The sequence below is a fragment of the Schistosoma mansoni genome, chromosome 1, assembly GCF_000237925.1.
Source record: "Schistosoma mansoni strain Puerto Rico chromosome 1, complete genome".
NCBI lineage: Eukaryota > Metazoa > Platyhelminthes > Trematoda > Strigeidida > Schistosomatidae > Schistosoma > Schistosoma mansoni.
This window is the reverse complement of record NC_031495.1, coordinates 37,256,344-37,274,545: the sequence shown is the minus strand read 5'-3', so window position 1 is coordinate 37,274,545 and position 18,202 is coordinate 37,256,344. Positions and strand designations below refer to the sequence as shown.

General features: G+C 32.3%; 1 protein-coding gene across 1 annotated transcript in view; it reads left to right on the top strand.

Moving 5' to 3' along the window:
* The window catches only part of Smp_083770 (putative anoctamin), a gene marked incomplete at both ends in the record, with an annotated part of 42,433 nt that overhangs the window by 6,799 nt on the left and 17,432 nt on the right, over positions 1-18,202 (top strand). The window contains 6 exons of the mRNA XM_018794297.1: positions 2,586-2,676; positions 5,664-5,824; positions 8,135-8,355; positions 12,138-12,333; positions 15,032-15,143; positions 17,378-17,530. Of these exons, the coding sequence (XP_018648724.1) occupies positions 2,586-2,676; positions 5,664-5,824; positions 8,135-8,355; positions 12,138-12,333; positions 15,032-15,143; positions 17,378-17,530 (934 nt within the window). The remainder of the gene's footprint in view (positions 1-2,585; positions 2,677-5,663; positions 5,825-8,134; positions 8,356-12,137; positions 12,334-15,031; positions 15,144-17,377; positions 17,531-18,202) is intronic.

The following is an 18,202-nucleotide window of genomic DNA, read 5'->3' as shown; positions in this document are numbered from 1 at the left end:
ATCCAGGACGCGCGTCCCGTCCTATTTGGGACTCGTTAGCTGGATTTACCTGCATCTCAGAATTGATGTTCACTCTAGGACTCGAATCCAGAACCTTTCGCTTCAAACGCCATCTCGTTATCCACTCAGCTACTGAGTCCTGATAGCCACTTGCTTGTGCAGTGGGGTGAAGTTTGACGAGTCCCAAGTACAACGAAACGCGCATTCTGGATTCCACTGCCAGCCACTATCCATCTTTCCTTATAATGCTTGTGAATTAAGGCAATATCGAGGCAATACGTACTGTATGCACATATGCCAATTAGAGACTGGCCAGTTGCAGTCCTAAGCATCAATGGGAAGATTCAAACAAACAATACTAAGTGACTTATGAAAGTTCAATATCAGTTGAAAATGAAATAAATTTGTGATTAAATATGAGATTTCTCAATTGACGACTGAAATACACGTTGAAAAGATACTCAGTCGTATATATAGATATCGTCTGATTATAATAAATTGTTGAGAATATCTGATACCTATTAAAATACCTTTTTTGAATAAAAAATACAAAGAATTCAGTGAAGAAAATTTTAGTTCCGATGAAATTATTTACTTAAGACATACATTTGTATTTTATAGGTGTATGGTAAAAATTTGTCTATAGAAAGACAGAAAAGATTGCATCATAAAGTGATTTGAGATTTTAAATATCAAATACGATTGCGTGATCATTATGGAGTTAGGGAAGAATATGAGGATGAAAATAATTTACGAGTCAGAATTATGGAAGGTAATTGTCCACTTGACAGATATGAAGAAAAATGAAAAGCATTAAGGTCATTGTGACAACTGAATAATGATCATGGGAAGTTGTTAGGGGATAATATTAACTGATTACAGTTTAAAATCATAATACGATAATAAAAAACAAAACAAGATTAAAACATCATGAAGAAGGGAATAGGGGCAAAAAAGAAGAACAGGTTGAATTATCGTGTTGTAAAGCAGAGTTCGGGCTTGAATCGCTGAAACACCGACGCCTCAGCAGTGCATAGGTTTTTGATTCGGCCTGACTTCGATTCCGTTCCTTTGATTGTGTAGATTATTTTAAAGGAAGACTCCTGTAGAGCGACGTGTCCAGAGTTCATTTAGTGCTGCTGTATTGTACTAATGATTGTTTTGGATTCTCCTTTTAAAAGACACGCTGGCTAATGTTCTGAGATGCTTTTGGAAAGTGAAGGCTTTATGCTGCCAATGTAGCCTACCTTACAGCAACAAGTAAATTGATAGATGCACAGCGATATGGCCCAAAGCGGAAGTTTATCCTTAACACATACGTGAATGGTAGGCTGGCTTGAGAAGGTAATACGAAGCTTGGTTAAATAAAAAATTGCATCCAGGGGTCTTAAAACGCATTCGTTTAAGATTTCAGCACCCGTATCTCCTTCAAATTCGATCTTCATGAAAAGAGTTTCCCTTTAAACTGTCGGTACTTTTTCCGTATGTTGTCTGGGTGTTAAGATCCTAGAGACATATCTAGGTGGATAACCATTTCTGACGAGTATCTATCGAAGCTGAAGCAGTTCGTCGTCTACTGTTTCATTAGAACATATTCACATAGCCCCCAAGAATAGAGTGAACTAAGTTTCTCTTTCTATTTAATGGGGCCTAGCTATGGAAATTTGTATACCGACCGTTCCAGATCGGTTTTTTACACATAGATCTCTGTAAGGAAGCACCTGAGCTTCTTTTCATTTAGACATCAAGAAAATAAAATTCCTCGTTCGCTGCTGTTTTCAATGTGCATTGAATCAAAAGATGACAATTATTGAATCGATCCAAGATTCTACTGTTTCATATCCTCTTCACAAATAATGAAGGTTTCATCTACATACCTCATATATAAATGAAATTTCCAAATTATTGGTTGGAGTACTGATTTTCTAGATTGGCCATGAAACGAAGAGCAAAGAAGGGACCTAGTCGTGAAACTATTGCAACTCCATCAGTTTGTCTACAGAAATTATTATTTAATCTGAATTGCACATTGGGAGTACATCACAGAAGTAGTTCTTTTAGATGTTTTGAAAAACGAATATCAAAATTGTTGTTTTCAACACAGTCACACAAGAGAATATATCATTTCTGCGATTGAAACATTTGTAAAGAGAGGAGTGACCTCCAACGAGATCATTTTTCTACCATTTTTGCAGATGTTTCTAATTGAGTCAGCAAAGTAAATGAATCATGATAGTTGTATTTACTAATGTGATTTCTGGCTAGTTTTGAAATATCAACTAACCATTTAGCAATCAAATGTTAAGGAGTTATTCATTTCAAGTATGGGACGAATAGGGAACGATCTTCTTATGAACGTTTTGGAATTCTCATAGTCTTGATAAAACGGAACCCGATAGTCTAAAATGTTCATAGAGGTCACAATTAATAATGGACTCATAACTCATCTTTCTTAAAATTTTCGTTATCTGTTCCATTTTCTAAGTTGCGTTTTCTTGAATAGTTCCTTTAAGAAAGATTCAAATAACGTCTTTACTATTAAATTATTTTATGATATTATTTACATTATATCAATTCATTCATAGGTTTATACACTGCATGGTTACTACCAGCTGCATTGGTTGGAATCTTTGTTTTCATATATGGACTTGTAACTATAAATGATTACGTTCCTGTGTAAGTATTGATTAGATGTAAACGTTATCTATTACATCGTAGGTACTGTTTCCGATAATCTATTAGGTTGTTTATCCACAGAAATACTTTTATACTATTAATTTATATTATAGAAATAACATAAACCACTTGTAAATGTTTAGCTATTTACACTTTCAAATTAACTCAGCATCGGTTCTTCACTGACAGTATTTTTTAATATGAATGCCGATAAACCTTTCTATGTACTTAAAATCTAACACTCTCATGAAATACGTAATGTCGTTATCATGGTGTAAAGATAATGCTTCATGTGCGTAACGTCTAAGATAATTGAAAGACTTCATGTACTATTTTCATTGCAGAAATCAAGAATTTGGCATCGGTAAACTAGTAAGATTTTGAAAGTAATGTTAAATAATAATTGCTGGCTGATAATTTCAAAGTGTGCTGCGATATAGCTATGTTATAGAGAAATTGTGATCCTAAAATCGAGAAAATTATATAAACTTGTAGTAAGCTTGGTAGAATAACTAAATTAAGTTTATGTTGATTCAGAGATAGTGATTATATTAATAGTATCATTTTAAGGATCCTGCTACACATAATTAATTACATTTTTGAACAAAATAATGAGAAACATTATTGTAATTGAATTGTGATTTGAAATCTTATACGTTCACTGTTATAGATTATATATACGATCGATTACATGAATCAAAGCAAAGTTGCTTATGATGACAGTCATTGGTACAAACCTCAAATTCGATTAAACAAACTGATATCAGTATAATAAACAACTGGTTAACAAAAATATTAAACTTTGCTCACAGAAATGACACTAAGTTGAGCAAGAAAATTTAATTTAACACATAAACCATGTCATGCAGTGATATTTAAAAGTCACTAAACATCTGAGGGAAAGTACGGAATACGATGGACATCTCAGAATCAATTAGACGAGTTGGACCTAACCCATGACCTAACCCTTCTGTCTCATACACACGAACAAGTGCAAATAAAGACAACTAATGTAGCAACAGCCTCTGCATCAATAGGCCTCATCATACACAAAGGAAAAGCAAGATTCTCAAATACAACACAGAGAACATCAACCAACCACATCACACTCGATAGCGAAACTCTGGAAAATGTGGAAACATTCACGTGTATTTGAAGCATCATTGATGAACAAGGAGGATCTGATGCAGATGTAAAGGTGAGTATTGGCAAATCAAGGACCGCATTCCGACAATTGAAGAACATATGGAACTCAAAACAACTCTCAACCAATATCAAAGTGAGAATATTCAATACGAACGTGAAGACAGTTAGTTCTACTGTACGGATCTGAAACGTGGAGAACTACTTCAACCGTCAATAAGAAGGTAAAAGTATTTCTAAACATTTGTCTACGCAAAATACTTAACATTCACTGGCCAGATACTATCATCAACAGCCTACTGTGAGACAGGACAAACCAGCTTCCTTTTGAAAAGGAGATTAGGGAAAGACGTTGGAGGTGGATTGGATATAGATTAAGGAAATCACCAATGTGCATCACGAGGCAAGCCCTAACTTGGAATCTTGAAGGGAAACGGAAAAGAGGGAGGTCAAGAACACATTACACCGGGAACTAGAAGCATATATGGAAAGGATGAATAACAACTGGAAATAACTAGAAAGGATTGCCCATGACAGGGTTGGATGGAGAGTGCTTGTATGCGGCCTATGCTCCTCCACGAGGGGTAACATGAATAAGGAAGGATGGACGTAAACACCTACTTCAGTTGTCTATCAGTTCTCAGTTCGCTACGGCACTCATGATGAGTGACTAAAATAACAATGAGTCTGTATATCAGAGATCTCGAGATTACATTTATACTTCTTCTGGTGACTGTATTTGTTTAACAAGTCTTTAAAATATTTCCAACTAAATAATAGCCTATCTTTTTTTATATTATTTAGAACACGTCTTCTATAATAGAAAGTTCAGATGATAAATGATTTTTCTTAGGCAAATTAGTACTTTTATTTTTATGTTTTTATAGTGTTGAAACATTATTCATCATTTCTCAACTAACAGTAAATTAAACATTGAACAGTTTGGAATTATTGCAAGTTAGATATATTTTATTAAGACTTTAATGACGTCAGGCTATTAAAGTGAGTAGGTTAAATACAAATTTTGGAACCTAAACTGTTTTGGAAATTTTGTGGAAAATAACAGTTTGATGAACTTCATCAGTGTAACTTTGATTCGTCAAACAATATAATCCATCTTTGGCAAAATTTACTTATCAAAAAACGATACTCAAATATGACTGATGTAATCAACTAGTGTGTAACAATTTTAGTATAAACCAGTGAAACTCTAATTTAACTATGCCATCTCACTTGACCAGAAACTGAAATCTGCATCCATATATATGAAACTGGAATCAAGATAAATTTTAATAATTAAGTCTAATTAATTCTCGATCATCCCTAGGGGACAAATCAATGTTTTAATAATTTCGTTTGGAATCTGTGTAAATGGATGATAGTCTTTAAATAAGGTTGATAATAAAAGATTTTAGAATGTTCGTCCCATGTTTTGAGCTGATCCCTTCGGAAATGAGGTTAATAAAAGTCATTATATGAAAAAGATGTAAAATTAAAGCCAATAATTAACATACAGTTAATATCCTATTTTAATTACATTCATTATCTATTGAAAGATAAAATTGAAATTGATTTTCATTGTAGAACAGAGTGATTATTTACTTCAGTGTTTCCAAATGTGTCTGACTCGTAAGTAAACTGTAAACAAATATAGCTTTTTGAAATCTGCTCTTATTCATATGATTTGTCAAATTACAGTTCATCTTTCTTTATCACAGTTAAGTATGTGTTCAATGAACACTGCAATTCACAGTTTAGCAATAATACCATTTAGCAATTACTAATATACCCAACAAATAAAAAAACACCTGCCTACATCCCCTTAATAATTTAATTATTGACAGGAGAGAAGCTTGTGAACGAGACACTGTTATGTGTCCAACTTGTGATATCAGCCACGGGTGTCGATACTGGAATTTACGAGAGTTATGTGTCTACTTGAAATTGTCCTACTTATTCGACCACCCGGGTTCTGTATTCTACGCTATTTTTATGGTAATTTGGGGTACGTAACTCGGGATTTTTTTCCTCATATATAGTATGGTTGATTGTATATAAGAATTAATGTTTATAATTAGTTAAGTAACTTCAAGATTTTTTCGTAAGTATAACTAGATTTAAAGAAATTCTTTTTGATAGAGTTTTGTTCGCTGAGCTGGATGGTGTGGTTGATGAAAACTCCACGACCAAACCATCCAGCTCAGAGAACAAAACTCCCTCAAAAATCAACCACATGGGCTACACATATTCACTATCTTAAAAAAAGTTCTTATACAGAATGAAAAATTCGTCTCTGGGGTTATAATATCTATGTATTCCTAGTATTCAGGAACTAAGTAAACATTTATTTAAACAGCTGATAGGTTTGAGGAAAGCAATGAATTGAATAATTTCATCATGACTAATAAAGTGGTTTCTCTACGTACACAGTCTTACATAACAAAATCTAACTCGTGAATAGTTGAATTATAAATTGGAACAGAATGGAAAAATAGCTACAAATCGGTAGAATTTTAACAGGTTACATTCAGAACGAAGTTAAAGGAGTGTTAGGATATTGTGGCTTTTTATACTACTTTCCCCTAAGTAAAAACAATTTCAATTATCATTAAAACCGTTAACTTTTATGTGAACTCAGTAGTCAATCTAAATGTTCATTCAGAGTAATATTTGTTGACATCAAGATTTTGGCGGAAGTTGATTTTCTTAGGCAACCGGACGTCTATGGAAACGAAAATGCTATATCTTCTCTAGCTCATATTAGTGTATATATTAATACCGTTGAAGTGTTGTTATGTGACAGACATCCTGTCTAATCGAAGTCATATCAGTTCTCTCTCGTGTTAGAAGAATCCTCAGCTGTTTGTAAATAGCAGTTACCATAGGCCAACTAAAGATCCCAATATATAGTTATTTTTTAGGATTTAATAGATCCACAATTCATCATCCCTTATTTGTTATGGAAACTTTCAGAAGTACAACCTACTGTATACTGATTAATATAAAGATAAATAATTCTAATCTACTAATCTAATTAATTCTCAGATTTCGGTTAGAAAAGTATGTATGAAAAATTAGGTTGTGTTATTAAACTAATTCTACCATAAATAGATCTCAAGTTATGTGTAAAAAAACACTAATAACAGATTTAGCACAAATGATAGAATAGATACAAAATTGTAAGGTTATACCACAAGTCATATTAAGATGGGTATTTGATAACATCATTAAAAACAATGTGATTTGGGTGAAATATTGATGGTTTTGAATATTCAGCATACTAAAGCAGTATTGCTAAAGCAGCTTGCTATAAAATATCTTGATTAACTTTCAACTGACGTCAATTCATAATACTTTTAACTTAACTACAACATTTGATTATATAACCACCTACCTTTTTCACTTTGGTTCTTAATTATCAGTAATAATGTTCATGACCTCATCTACTTAATTATTATTTTGTTTTCAAGACATAAATACTTATCATTCCCAACTATGTTTCATATCATGTTTTATATCTTCTCCCTATTTTTATCATTTCCTGTCATGTTTTGAATATCAATCTCAACTTCATTATGTAAAGGATGTCAAAGATTTATTTATATTCACATTACTATTTGTAACTTTAGCCTGTTTGCAGCTGATGAGAAGCCTTAAAATAGGATGTAATAATTTTATTCTCCAAATTTTGTTACATTTTTTGTTCAAATTTATCAATGGAACCAATTTGTTTGTTAAGTTACCATGATGGTGTAGTTATAAGCTGAATGATGAATTGTTTTCAAATTCTTTCACAAAATTGTTAGAGCAAAATACTGATTTGTAAGCAAAGATGGATAGTGGATAGCAGTGGAATGCAGGACGCGCGTTTCGTCCCATTTGGGACTCGTCACCTGGATGTACCTGCATCTCAGAATTGATGTTCACTCCGGGACTCGAACCCAGTACCTTTCACTTCAAACGCTATCACATTATCCACTCAGCTACTGAGTCCTGATTTAATATTCTATATTTACTGAGTTTTATATCAATCATGAAATATAACTATTTCTATCATATCATGTAATTAACTTTTAATCCAGGAAGCTATGAACTTTTGACTAAAATGAACTAAAGGGTAAAATAAAATATTATGACAATATTTGAAAAACATGAGGTCCTTATTATTGACTATCCTGGTTTATATTATACACCAAACTGCTCGATTTTCAAGATATTTGATTATATGAAGTTACTCATATTACTCAGTACAGAAAAATGTAATAACGTCTTCAACCACATCAGACCCAGTCATTGTATCACTTTGTTTTTGTAGGTGTTACATTTTTGGAGTATTGGAAACGTAAAAATGCTAAATTAGCTCATCGATGGGATGTGCTGGATTATGAAATAGAAGAAGAAAGGCCACGTCCACAATACTCTGCCCACTGTACACAATATGCAAAAAATCCTATTACGGATGTTCTTGAACCGTATTTTCCTCCTCGTGCTCGTGTTGCTCGTATTATTGCTGGATTGATTTGTGTCATGGTGATGGTAAGATATTATTCATTTTATATTTAAAATAAATTCTTTATAACGTTCTGCTGAACTGTTTCGATTTTTTTTCCATAAAAAATAAACTATTACATTTGAACATATAGCAGTAATTTAGTATGAATCTGTCTTTAGATCGTTTCTATCAACATAACAATAGGCAATAATGTGATGTTATTATAAAGAAGGAGAACAGCTATACATGCTGATCTCCAACAAACTTATTTACACATACTCAAAATGTAAAAAGGTTGAGTTGACAACGAACAAACAAATAACTCAATTAGTCGATTGCACATGTGAATCTCAAATTTCGGACCTTAACATATTTGCAAATAATGTTCATATTGTAAGTTATTGATTATTATGTACTAAGCTCAATTTCAGTTCAATTTGTCCAAAATACGACTATTATTCAAGAAAAATTATATGAAGTGCATTCAGATATGCTTTTAATCTATTGTTGGTGCATAACAGTTCTTCCTCAGTAGTGTTTGCTCTATTCTTTCTACCATAATACAAAGTTTTGTTCATTCACAACATCTTATTAAATGTCCTACATAACTATAACAATTAATTAGGTAAAAATGTATGATTGGTAGAAGGTGATCACCAGGAAATCACTAACCTACGTTTCATGCTAGTTGTCATCGGTCTTCAAGATGCATCTGCGATCACGAAGAATCTGATGTTCTCTGTAGAGTTCGAAACAATATCACTCCCATGCCATAGTCTGTGATATTTACATTAGTTGATCACCGAAAAGTAACCACTGTCGTTTTCGTCTACTGTTTGAATTCTGTCTATGAAGTTTCCAATTTTAAGTTACTGTCATCTAAAGTGATCCACTGAGGAAAATAGTATAATTATGTTAGTTACTGAAGCAATTAATATAACTCAGCATGCATCACCACTCCCATGACTGATTTATGTGATTGATTGCAAACCAATGAGACACAATTCCAAACATATTCCCCTATTCCTAGTTTTGTGCAATTAGACAGAATCCCATCACTTTAAGATTCATTAGAAAAAATAGCTACTTTCAAGATCACAAATATAATCTACGGTCGTGATGATGATTGCTCCCTTAAATTGATAAATGCATCAATAATTTCCTTTTTCTACTGCCTTCAGACCTGTGACTCAAAATCCCATTGATTACTGATGAACTAGACTTGGAAAAATAGCTTTCAGGCTTCTGAGGTTTTGCAAAAAAGATGGGTCACCTAAAGAGTTTGACTAATAAATGTTTCCATGAATCCTTTAATCAAATGTAAACAGAGATTAAACAAGTGTATTTTCACACACAGGGATTAACCTAAAGGTGAAACAGTTTGTTTTTACTACAATATATTCATTAAGGATTTTATGACTACTGTTCGTGTCTGCGTTCAAAAACTAAAGTGGTGAATTTAACAGTTGAATTCGTGAGTCGATGTAAGCTAGACTACTATCGAAAACCTGAAAACACTGGATGGTCGTCTTGTCATAGTATGGAACTCCTCAGCAGTTCTCATCCATGACCCCACATGCATGACTCGAACATAGGTCTTCGGTTTTGCGCGCGAACCCTTAACCCATAAACCATTGAGCTGGCATCCAATTGTGGTAATGTCTAACTTCAATCGATCCATGATCTTGTGCAATCCTTCATCCATTGTCTGAGGTGGATAACTGTCTCACACCCGACACGGATTAGACTCTACTAGTCACAGCTTCTCACTAGAACTCCAAGAAATCTATCTTGATGTTAATCACTAGCGAGCACATTAATGTTATCAAAATGGGGATTTGTAATGATTGTTGTAATTTTAACAGTAGTGTTCATGAGTCGATCCTTGTAATAAGAATGATTAACGTTTCTACAAAAGTAATTCTCCAAGTTATACATATATCTTGGTTGTGCCATCTACATTTGCGTGTTATGGGTAATTCCAGTATGGGAGAGATCTACATTTAGAATAAAAAACACAAATATGGGGAAAGTTGGAGCTGTGAAATGAAATACTTCGGGAAATTACACCTCATTATGTATCACTCACTGACTAAAGGAACAGAAGAATAATCAAATGTGCTAGATGAAACAAAATCAGTGAACACGAAAACATCAGCCCGTATTCCCGAACTTTATACATTGAATGTGAGTTTATGGAAACTCAAATGACGTTCTCACGTAATACATAATTTCGTACGAGCTTATCTTAGTCTCAATTTTCGTTTTGTATTCTAGACTACTGAAATGTTTATAAGTAGTCTATAAATGCATAAACAAATTTTCAAAGGCAGTGGTAATTATAATCCAATAATTTAAAAAATGCCAAGTACCACCATCACAAGATGAGAGCTAAAGAAAGCCTACTACTCAAACCTTTTGAACGTTTCGCGATTTAAACATAAGAAAAACAATAACAAGGGCCTACAATTAAAACAATGTAACTAAGTACCTTTTAAACTATTCCAATCAACAATGTAGAACTTCGATTGCATATGTCATTTGTAAATAAATCTAACTAGGTGTGGTGTATCGGCGGTAAGATTGATAAGTTTATTTAAAATAGTGTGTACAGAATGTGTTAGGATGTATGAGCAAAAACGTATTCTGACGAACACTTAAATTACACTTTTAACCATTTTATTCAACCAATCTGTTTTCCAAGTCCAGAGAATAGAATCTTTGCGAAAATATAGAAATACCATAGTTTTAGAATATCTGTCACTCATCAGCTTAATAGTTCACTAAGGCATTTGGATAATGTTACTGTCAGTCCTTCTGGATTTATTTGAATATAACTCTATACAAGTGAGTGTAATGTGACTCAGATATCCATCACTGCACAATTACACACAATATCACCAAGTTTTATTGATCTGTTTCATAACAGATGACTACTATGTGGGAGTTGAAATTATGTATGAGTCTCTGGAAACTGTCTAATTACAGCTGTAAAGTTAAACAAATTTGTAAAAGTAGGTAAATCAAATGTACTTATATTCCCTCAGTAACATATAAATTATTCAAATTATTTGTTTCACTTTCAGAAAAACCACCGACCACCACCATCTAGAAATGAGTTTCAATATGAAATAGAGTTTAAAAATACAAAATTTAGAAACAAACCAAGCTAAACAATCAATTTTCTAGTCACGTATCCTTTATTTTTAACATGAGAGTATTTATTGCAAAATCTAAATTATTTACCAACTAGTCCTAGAGTGTTTGATTTCAAGTTGATATGCAGATCAAATAACAGAAAAATCACAACATATTTATTTTCAATGAGAAGAGAACACAAATAAACACATGTGTTTGCTTTTATGTAGATGAGCACAAAGCCTTCAGAAACGGATAAACAATACAATTATTCATCGTCATCAGTTGTTTTTTTTTCGGTATTTTTGTACAATCGGTAATTCCTAGCTGCAGGATAAATTTTTAAAATGCTTGCCAGGAAGAAATATATATATATATTTCAAAATGCACACAGAAACGGTTAATATCCAGCAGCATAAACCAGGGAATCTACACGATAAAGTATATTTTACAAAACACTCAGTTACTGTGGATTTTGCACATATGAGTTTACTCTAAAATGTGAGTAACCTGGTAATTCCGATTATTATTGTGACGACAGGTAGTAAGACTAAAGCAGTTCAAACTGATAATTCAAACCATTATAAAGTAACTTAGCTTTTATTATAATTATTATTTCAAATGTTAAAATTTAACCCTTTCTTTTAAAGATTGAATGTTTCTCTTTCCTTTAATTTGTCATTCACAGGTTATGTTGGTATTGGTATTCATAATAGCTGTAATTATTTATCGATTTTTAATAAAAATTCCATTATTTCAAAATAAACTACTTCGTTCCAATGCAGAAATATATGCAACACTTTCAGCAGCTATTGTAAATCTTATTCTGATTATGTGTTTAGGGAAAGTTTATGAAACATTAGCCTACAAAATGACTCAATGGGGTAAGATACACATTGATCCTTGACATATATCACGTTTAAATTGTTTTATGTATTTTCGTTATTGCTATTAATAAATTATAGTATTATTTAAAGTAAGACTTCTAAAATTAAGACAAAATGATTTTAGATCAAGGTGTTCTATAAAAACACATATCTGCATGATCAAATAAACTTTGTATGTATATGTATTAAGGTCAATAAGGTCAATGTTTCCTATGTGTTTATAGTTGAGATAAGTGAAACGAAAGCTTTTACCTAATCATCTTAGTAGGTGTTTATGAATTCTGTATGTAAATCTATCAATTCAGTAAGTTCTCTTTCGCTTACATAAAATTCAAAATATTGACGAAAAAAATACTATTATCAGAATGGAGTCTGTGGAGATTGTAGTAATTAAATAGTTGAATTCATGAGTCGATGTAAGCTAGACCACTATTGAAAACCTGGAAACACCCGATGGTCGTTTCGTCCTAGTATGGAACTCCTCAGCAGTGCGTGTCCACGATTCTGCGTGCGGGATTTGAACCCACAACCTTCGATCTCGAGTGCCTCCAGGTTTTCGATAGTGGTCTAGCTTACATCGACCCATGAATTTAACTTTTGAAAAAATAATGATTATTACCGAGAGGTAATCAAGCGATTTATTTTTTATTTTTTAAAAAAATGAATGATGAAAATCTTTTAAAACGTTCGAAATATAACTTAACTGAATGTAATGCATCTTGATAATAATAAAATTTCATTTTCAAGTGCTTTTATTACTAGGACTCTACCACGATTATTAAAATGCTATCTTAAATTACTGCGTTTATTGATCTTCGTTTGAAACCAAATTACAGAATTTTAATTAATAATTGTAAACTAAGTCGAAAAGAAGACAGTGAAATTGATTGTTATAGCCTGATAAATTTAATTCTCCCAGAACAAATAAGCTTAATTTTACACCATTTATACATTCTCAAAACATGTGTTTCGTTTTTAGATAAAACCATTATTTTATAGATTGTCCTTTAGAGGTCAAGAAGTAATAACTTGAAATTCATAATTATTTGTGATAGCACTAAGCATGTGATTGATAACTTGTTGTTCACACGATCCTAACTGGTTCGCAAACGGATTATTCAATAGTAGTGGTATAGCTATAAAAATGTGATTTATCTAACTGAGTGGTGGGTTAGTGGTTAAGGGATTCAACTTTCAAGTACTAGGTCACAGGTTCGAGTTTGAAACAAAAGAGGGAAAATTAGAGATGTATGGATAGTAATAGACTAACATTAATTGTTACGTTGTTTTTTAGGTAAATATTTTATGCTATACATAAAATGTTATTAATTTGAAAAATAATTATCTATTTTCTAACTTTGAGCTATGTTATATTCGATAGCTTGAGCTTACAGGTTACGTCTCACGTTGTAGGAACGACTGAATATATAATCTGTATCAACCAACTTTCTTGCTATGAACAGATAAAGGCTACGTCAAATAAATATGTCACTATGTGTTGAATAATTACTGTATTATAGTTTACGCAATTAACCACCTATATGTATCTCATATGTATGTAAATATGTTCATGTTCAATATCTATTTTCATCTATTTTGTAATTGATAGCAAATGTATTTAGTAAATAACCTGTGATTCATGTGTGCAGTCATACTTATTTTAAAACGCTCTTCACATTCTTCTGTCTTGACAGGTCTGACTCGCTGCACGTTTGGCTTGTTGACTTGATATACTTGTAATAAATTGATTTCAATTTAATCTCTTATTTGGCTATTGAGTATCTAAAGAGCAAATAAGTTTGATCATACGTCATGGTCGTTTGCATTCTGAGTCAAAATAATAACAAATTTTTACAAATCTTGACCATAGTATTTTAACTTATTACATGCACTTACTATTTAACTATAGGCTATAAAAAAGTATTAAACTTAAATAACTAATCGAATTAAGGTAATCATCAACTTGACATGATTTTTACGACTTAAATTCGTTTCTGATCTACATGTATACTCATTGAAAAGTTATGATGTACACGTTCATAGGTTTATATTTAAATTTTAAGACTGGCTAGTTTGAAATTTAATGTGGAAAAAATATTTTCATATTAAGATTAAAAGGATATGAGACGAAAATACATTTCTATTTGAACCCGATGAAGACATCAGTGAACAGTAAAGAGTAATTTACTCACACTATTTTTTTTACTATTGTGATCCTTCACTGTGTGAAATTACGTTTCTTCTAAATCTATACTTATTATCCAAAGAGGCTGGATGACGAGTAACTTAATGTTACTTGGTCAGGTCATCTAAGCCTGATTCGGATATAGACGCTTCTTATATGCTCGCCCGAAGCAGATACTTCAGTGAAGAAACCAAAAGACAATATGAGGTCTCTACTAACTAAGTGAACCAATAATAAATATACAACTCATTTACAGATATAAATACATGCCCTTTAGTAAATTAAACTACATTTCTAAACAATCGTATATATATATATTGAAAGCTAGCTAATTACATGTTTTATGGTACCTTTTCAAGAAAAAAAGTAGTATATCACACTACAGTGAAATTTATCAATGATACATCAAAACTATATCATGTTAGGATTCAGAATTTATTTTAGAAGCATTAAACTTTAAGTAGTAAAATAAAAATAGAGTTTTATCCGTTTATATTTCTTGTGTTATAGAGATGCATCGAACTCAAAGTGAATTCGATAATCAGCTGATTTTTAAAGTTTTTCTATTTCAATTTGTGAATTTCTATTCGTCCATATTCTATGTAGCATTTTTCAAAGGACAGTGAGTTGTGATTCTTTTTGGATTGATTATTTTTTAAAGATGTTTTAAATAGAATAATGTTTTTATAAAGTTGCATATTCAATGTATCCGAAAATAAAACTGATAAAAAATAAGATAGAATGGTGTGAGTTAATCAAGAATACTGAATCAATACATCAATATCAGGCGGGTTTGATAAGAGCACTCCGCTTATCTGAAGAGTGTATGATTGTTTTTGTTGTCGATGACGATAATGGTGTTGTAGAATAGGTGTTTGGTTTGTTTATGGTAGATTGTTTGCATGTCCATGTCCATGCGAAGCATGCATATGAGTGTTTGTGTGTGGATGTTTGTTTGGATTGTAGTGATGGTGGTTATTTTGCGTTGGTTGTATTGTTTGTAGTTGAAGGTGGTGTGATATGGAGTGGTGTTGTGAACTAGTGACAGTGGCCAGATCGGGAGTATAGCTCAGTGGTAGAGCATTCGACTGCAGATCGAGGAGTCCCCAGTTCAAACCCGGGTGCCCCCTTCAATTTTCCACAATCAACCACATACTAACACACAAAATACTAAGAAAAACAACAAACAACTCTACCCAATATCATGCACACTCACCGTCACTATCAATCTCGTAGGTCGGATGAGTACCGACGACAAGTCAAAAGTCAATCACACAATACACTGTCGATGTTTCCACATCTATAGGTTTCAAATGCATATACACATTAAAATATATGTATAGAAACACTCCTGCAATCAATTTCCATCACTGTTATATTTTGGTTAAGCCCTTCCGTTAACTAACTTAACTGACAATGTTATTTGAATGGTAACAATTTGTCTATTTCTGTGTACTATTATGATCACTATCTTGTCTGTCTGCATAAACGTGTACTCTTGATCACATGACAGCCTATGTACATATCTCTCTCTAGCTTAAATGTTGATGGCTTAACTGTCGCTCGATGAATCATTGTCTTCCCCATGTATATATGTAATCGAATCCTATCATTAGTGTTTGCCTTGCCTAGCTCCACTTTATTCGATTTGATTATAAATTCACCTATGTATTGGCTTGCATACACACATTCGCCTCTTTGCTTCAAATTCGCTCGATGTGCTTGTAGCTTTGTTATCTGTGATATCCGCAAATGAACTATAGTCGCCACTTCTTATCGACTTCTGATTTCAAGCACTGTGGGATTTATATAATAACGGTTATAAAGGTGATTGACTGACGAAACTAAGCCGCTACAATGAATTACAATTTATAGCAAGATCTCATTTAAATGTTAGCTCAGCTTTAAAACCCCAATCACTTCAAGAACAAAGAATATTTGAGCGAGCAATTTATTCACACGATTAATTGTATTACTATTATATTGTCGATAACGTGGTACTACAATGAATCGTTGCCGGCGTCCATAACACGTTGAAAACACCGGTTCTCGTCCGATCGCCGCAGTTAAGCGACGTTGTGCCCAGGCAATTCTTGCTCTATGAATCGTTCTGACCTTTAATAAGTAATCTCTTTAATTTACAAATAACATTGTTTTGAAGTATTTATGTCATAGCAGATGCGAAAGTTCACTATTTTTAAAATGTAACATTGTCATGTCTTATTTATCACAATAACAATGGCCTGCTGATGAAGTTATTAAAATCAGTCGTTTATGTCGTAAACGTAAACATAAGCGGGAACAACGAAATGTATTTGGACGCAAAATTACGGAATCTCTTAGTAAAATCTGAGAACAATACGGTGAATTCTTCATTTGCAAAATGTCAATCAATTGTCTCAGATTTGAATGTTCTTTCGTTTCCACACCAATCACTCTCTGCTCTTGTTCTCTTTTCTTTAATCTTCTTAACTTTCTGCCGCCAGAAATTTCACTTTCGATTGATGGTGCATATCACTTATATCCGTCGACATCAGTAGCACACAAATCAGTTCATTCAAATATTCTTTAGTTTTCAACATTCGATGAGGATTTTTAAATTGTTCTTTTCATTTACTTTGTATATAATTCTTAATTATTGTTTCATAATCCTAGTAGATGAAGAAGTCTGACTAAAGTCTCAAACCATAGGTTGATTTTAATTTTCCTTGTAACTGGTTATCATATTCCCACTAAGATCAATTTTGTTTTCTTTGGGGAAAAGTGTTATTTAATCGTAAATCTCGGATAACATCATAGTCATGAAGATTGATATATTTTTAATGCTTGTCAAATTATCCGTCTTTTTAAATCTAGAATGGTTGGCTATCCTGGTCACTACACATCTTTTTTCGGCCTACGTAATGAAGCATGCGATAATGGTGGTTGTTTGATTGAATTAGCCCAACAATTACTAGTTATAATGGTTGGGAAACAAATCATTAGTAATTGTCAAGAAATTCTGCTTCCGTGAGTATACGATATTCTGAAATATTTTTTGACAGTAATTCTTGATCTAAACGACTACTTTTCCAATTACGTAAGTTATCATACAATGATGAAATCATCATTTTATTGTAGAACTCAAATTTATAGTTTTAAACTGAATCTCAAAGAGATACTAGCATAAAATGTATAGATTGGTTTCCGTTAAAATGTAATTCATAGTTAAACCAATCAATGAAATAAACCTTTCTCAATATCGTTTAATAAGGCTGATAATCGTAATAAATGATACTGAACAATGGAACAAAACTTAACACTGATAGATCTAGCAATACTTTTCTACACATCGTGTTGAGTTGCAGATGTGAACTATGCTAAAGTTTTATAATGAAAGTTAAGTTCATCAAAAGGAGGAGACATGAATAAACATATCGAAATGGCTGTAATTTATCCATCTATACGTAAAACTCATGTTCGCTGATGAAAACATTGTCTACGGTTTAGTTTTTTACAATGATATCATCTTAGCGATTAACCAGATTTGAAGGCATAAGTTATAGACTATAGTAATGATGAGAATAGTTTGTTATTTCTGAAAAAGTATATCCAGACTATTTCTCATTCGCTGGAATGAAAATTTTCACTATAACAAGGATAAAAAATGACTGTGATCACTTAACTTATAACTAATAAATC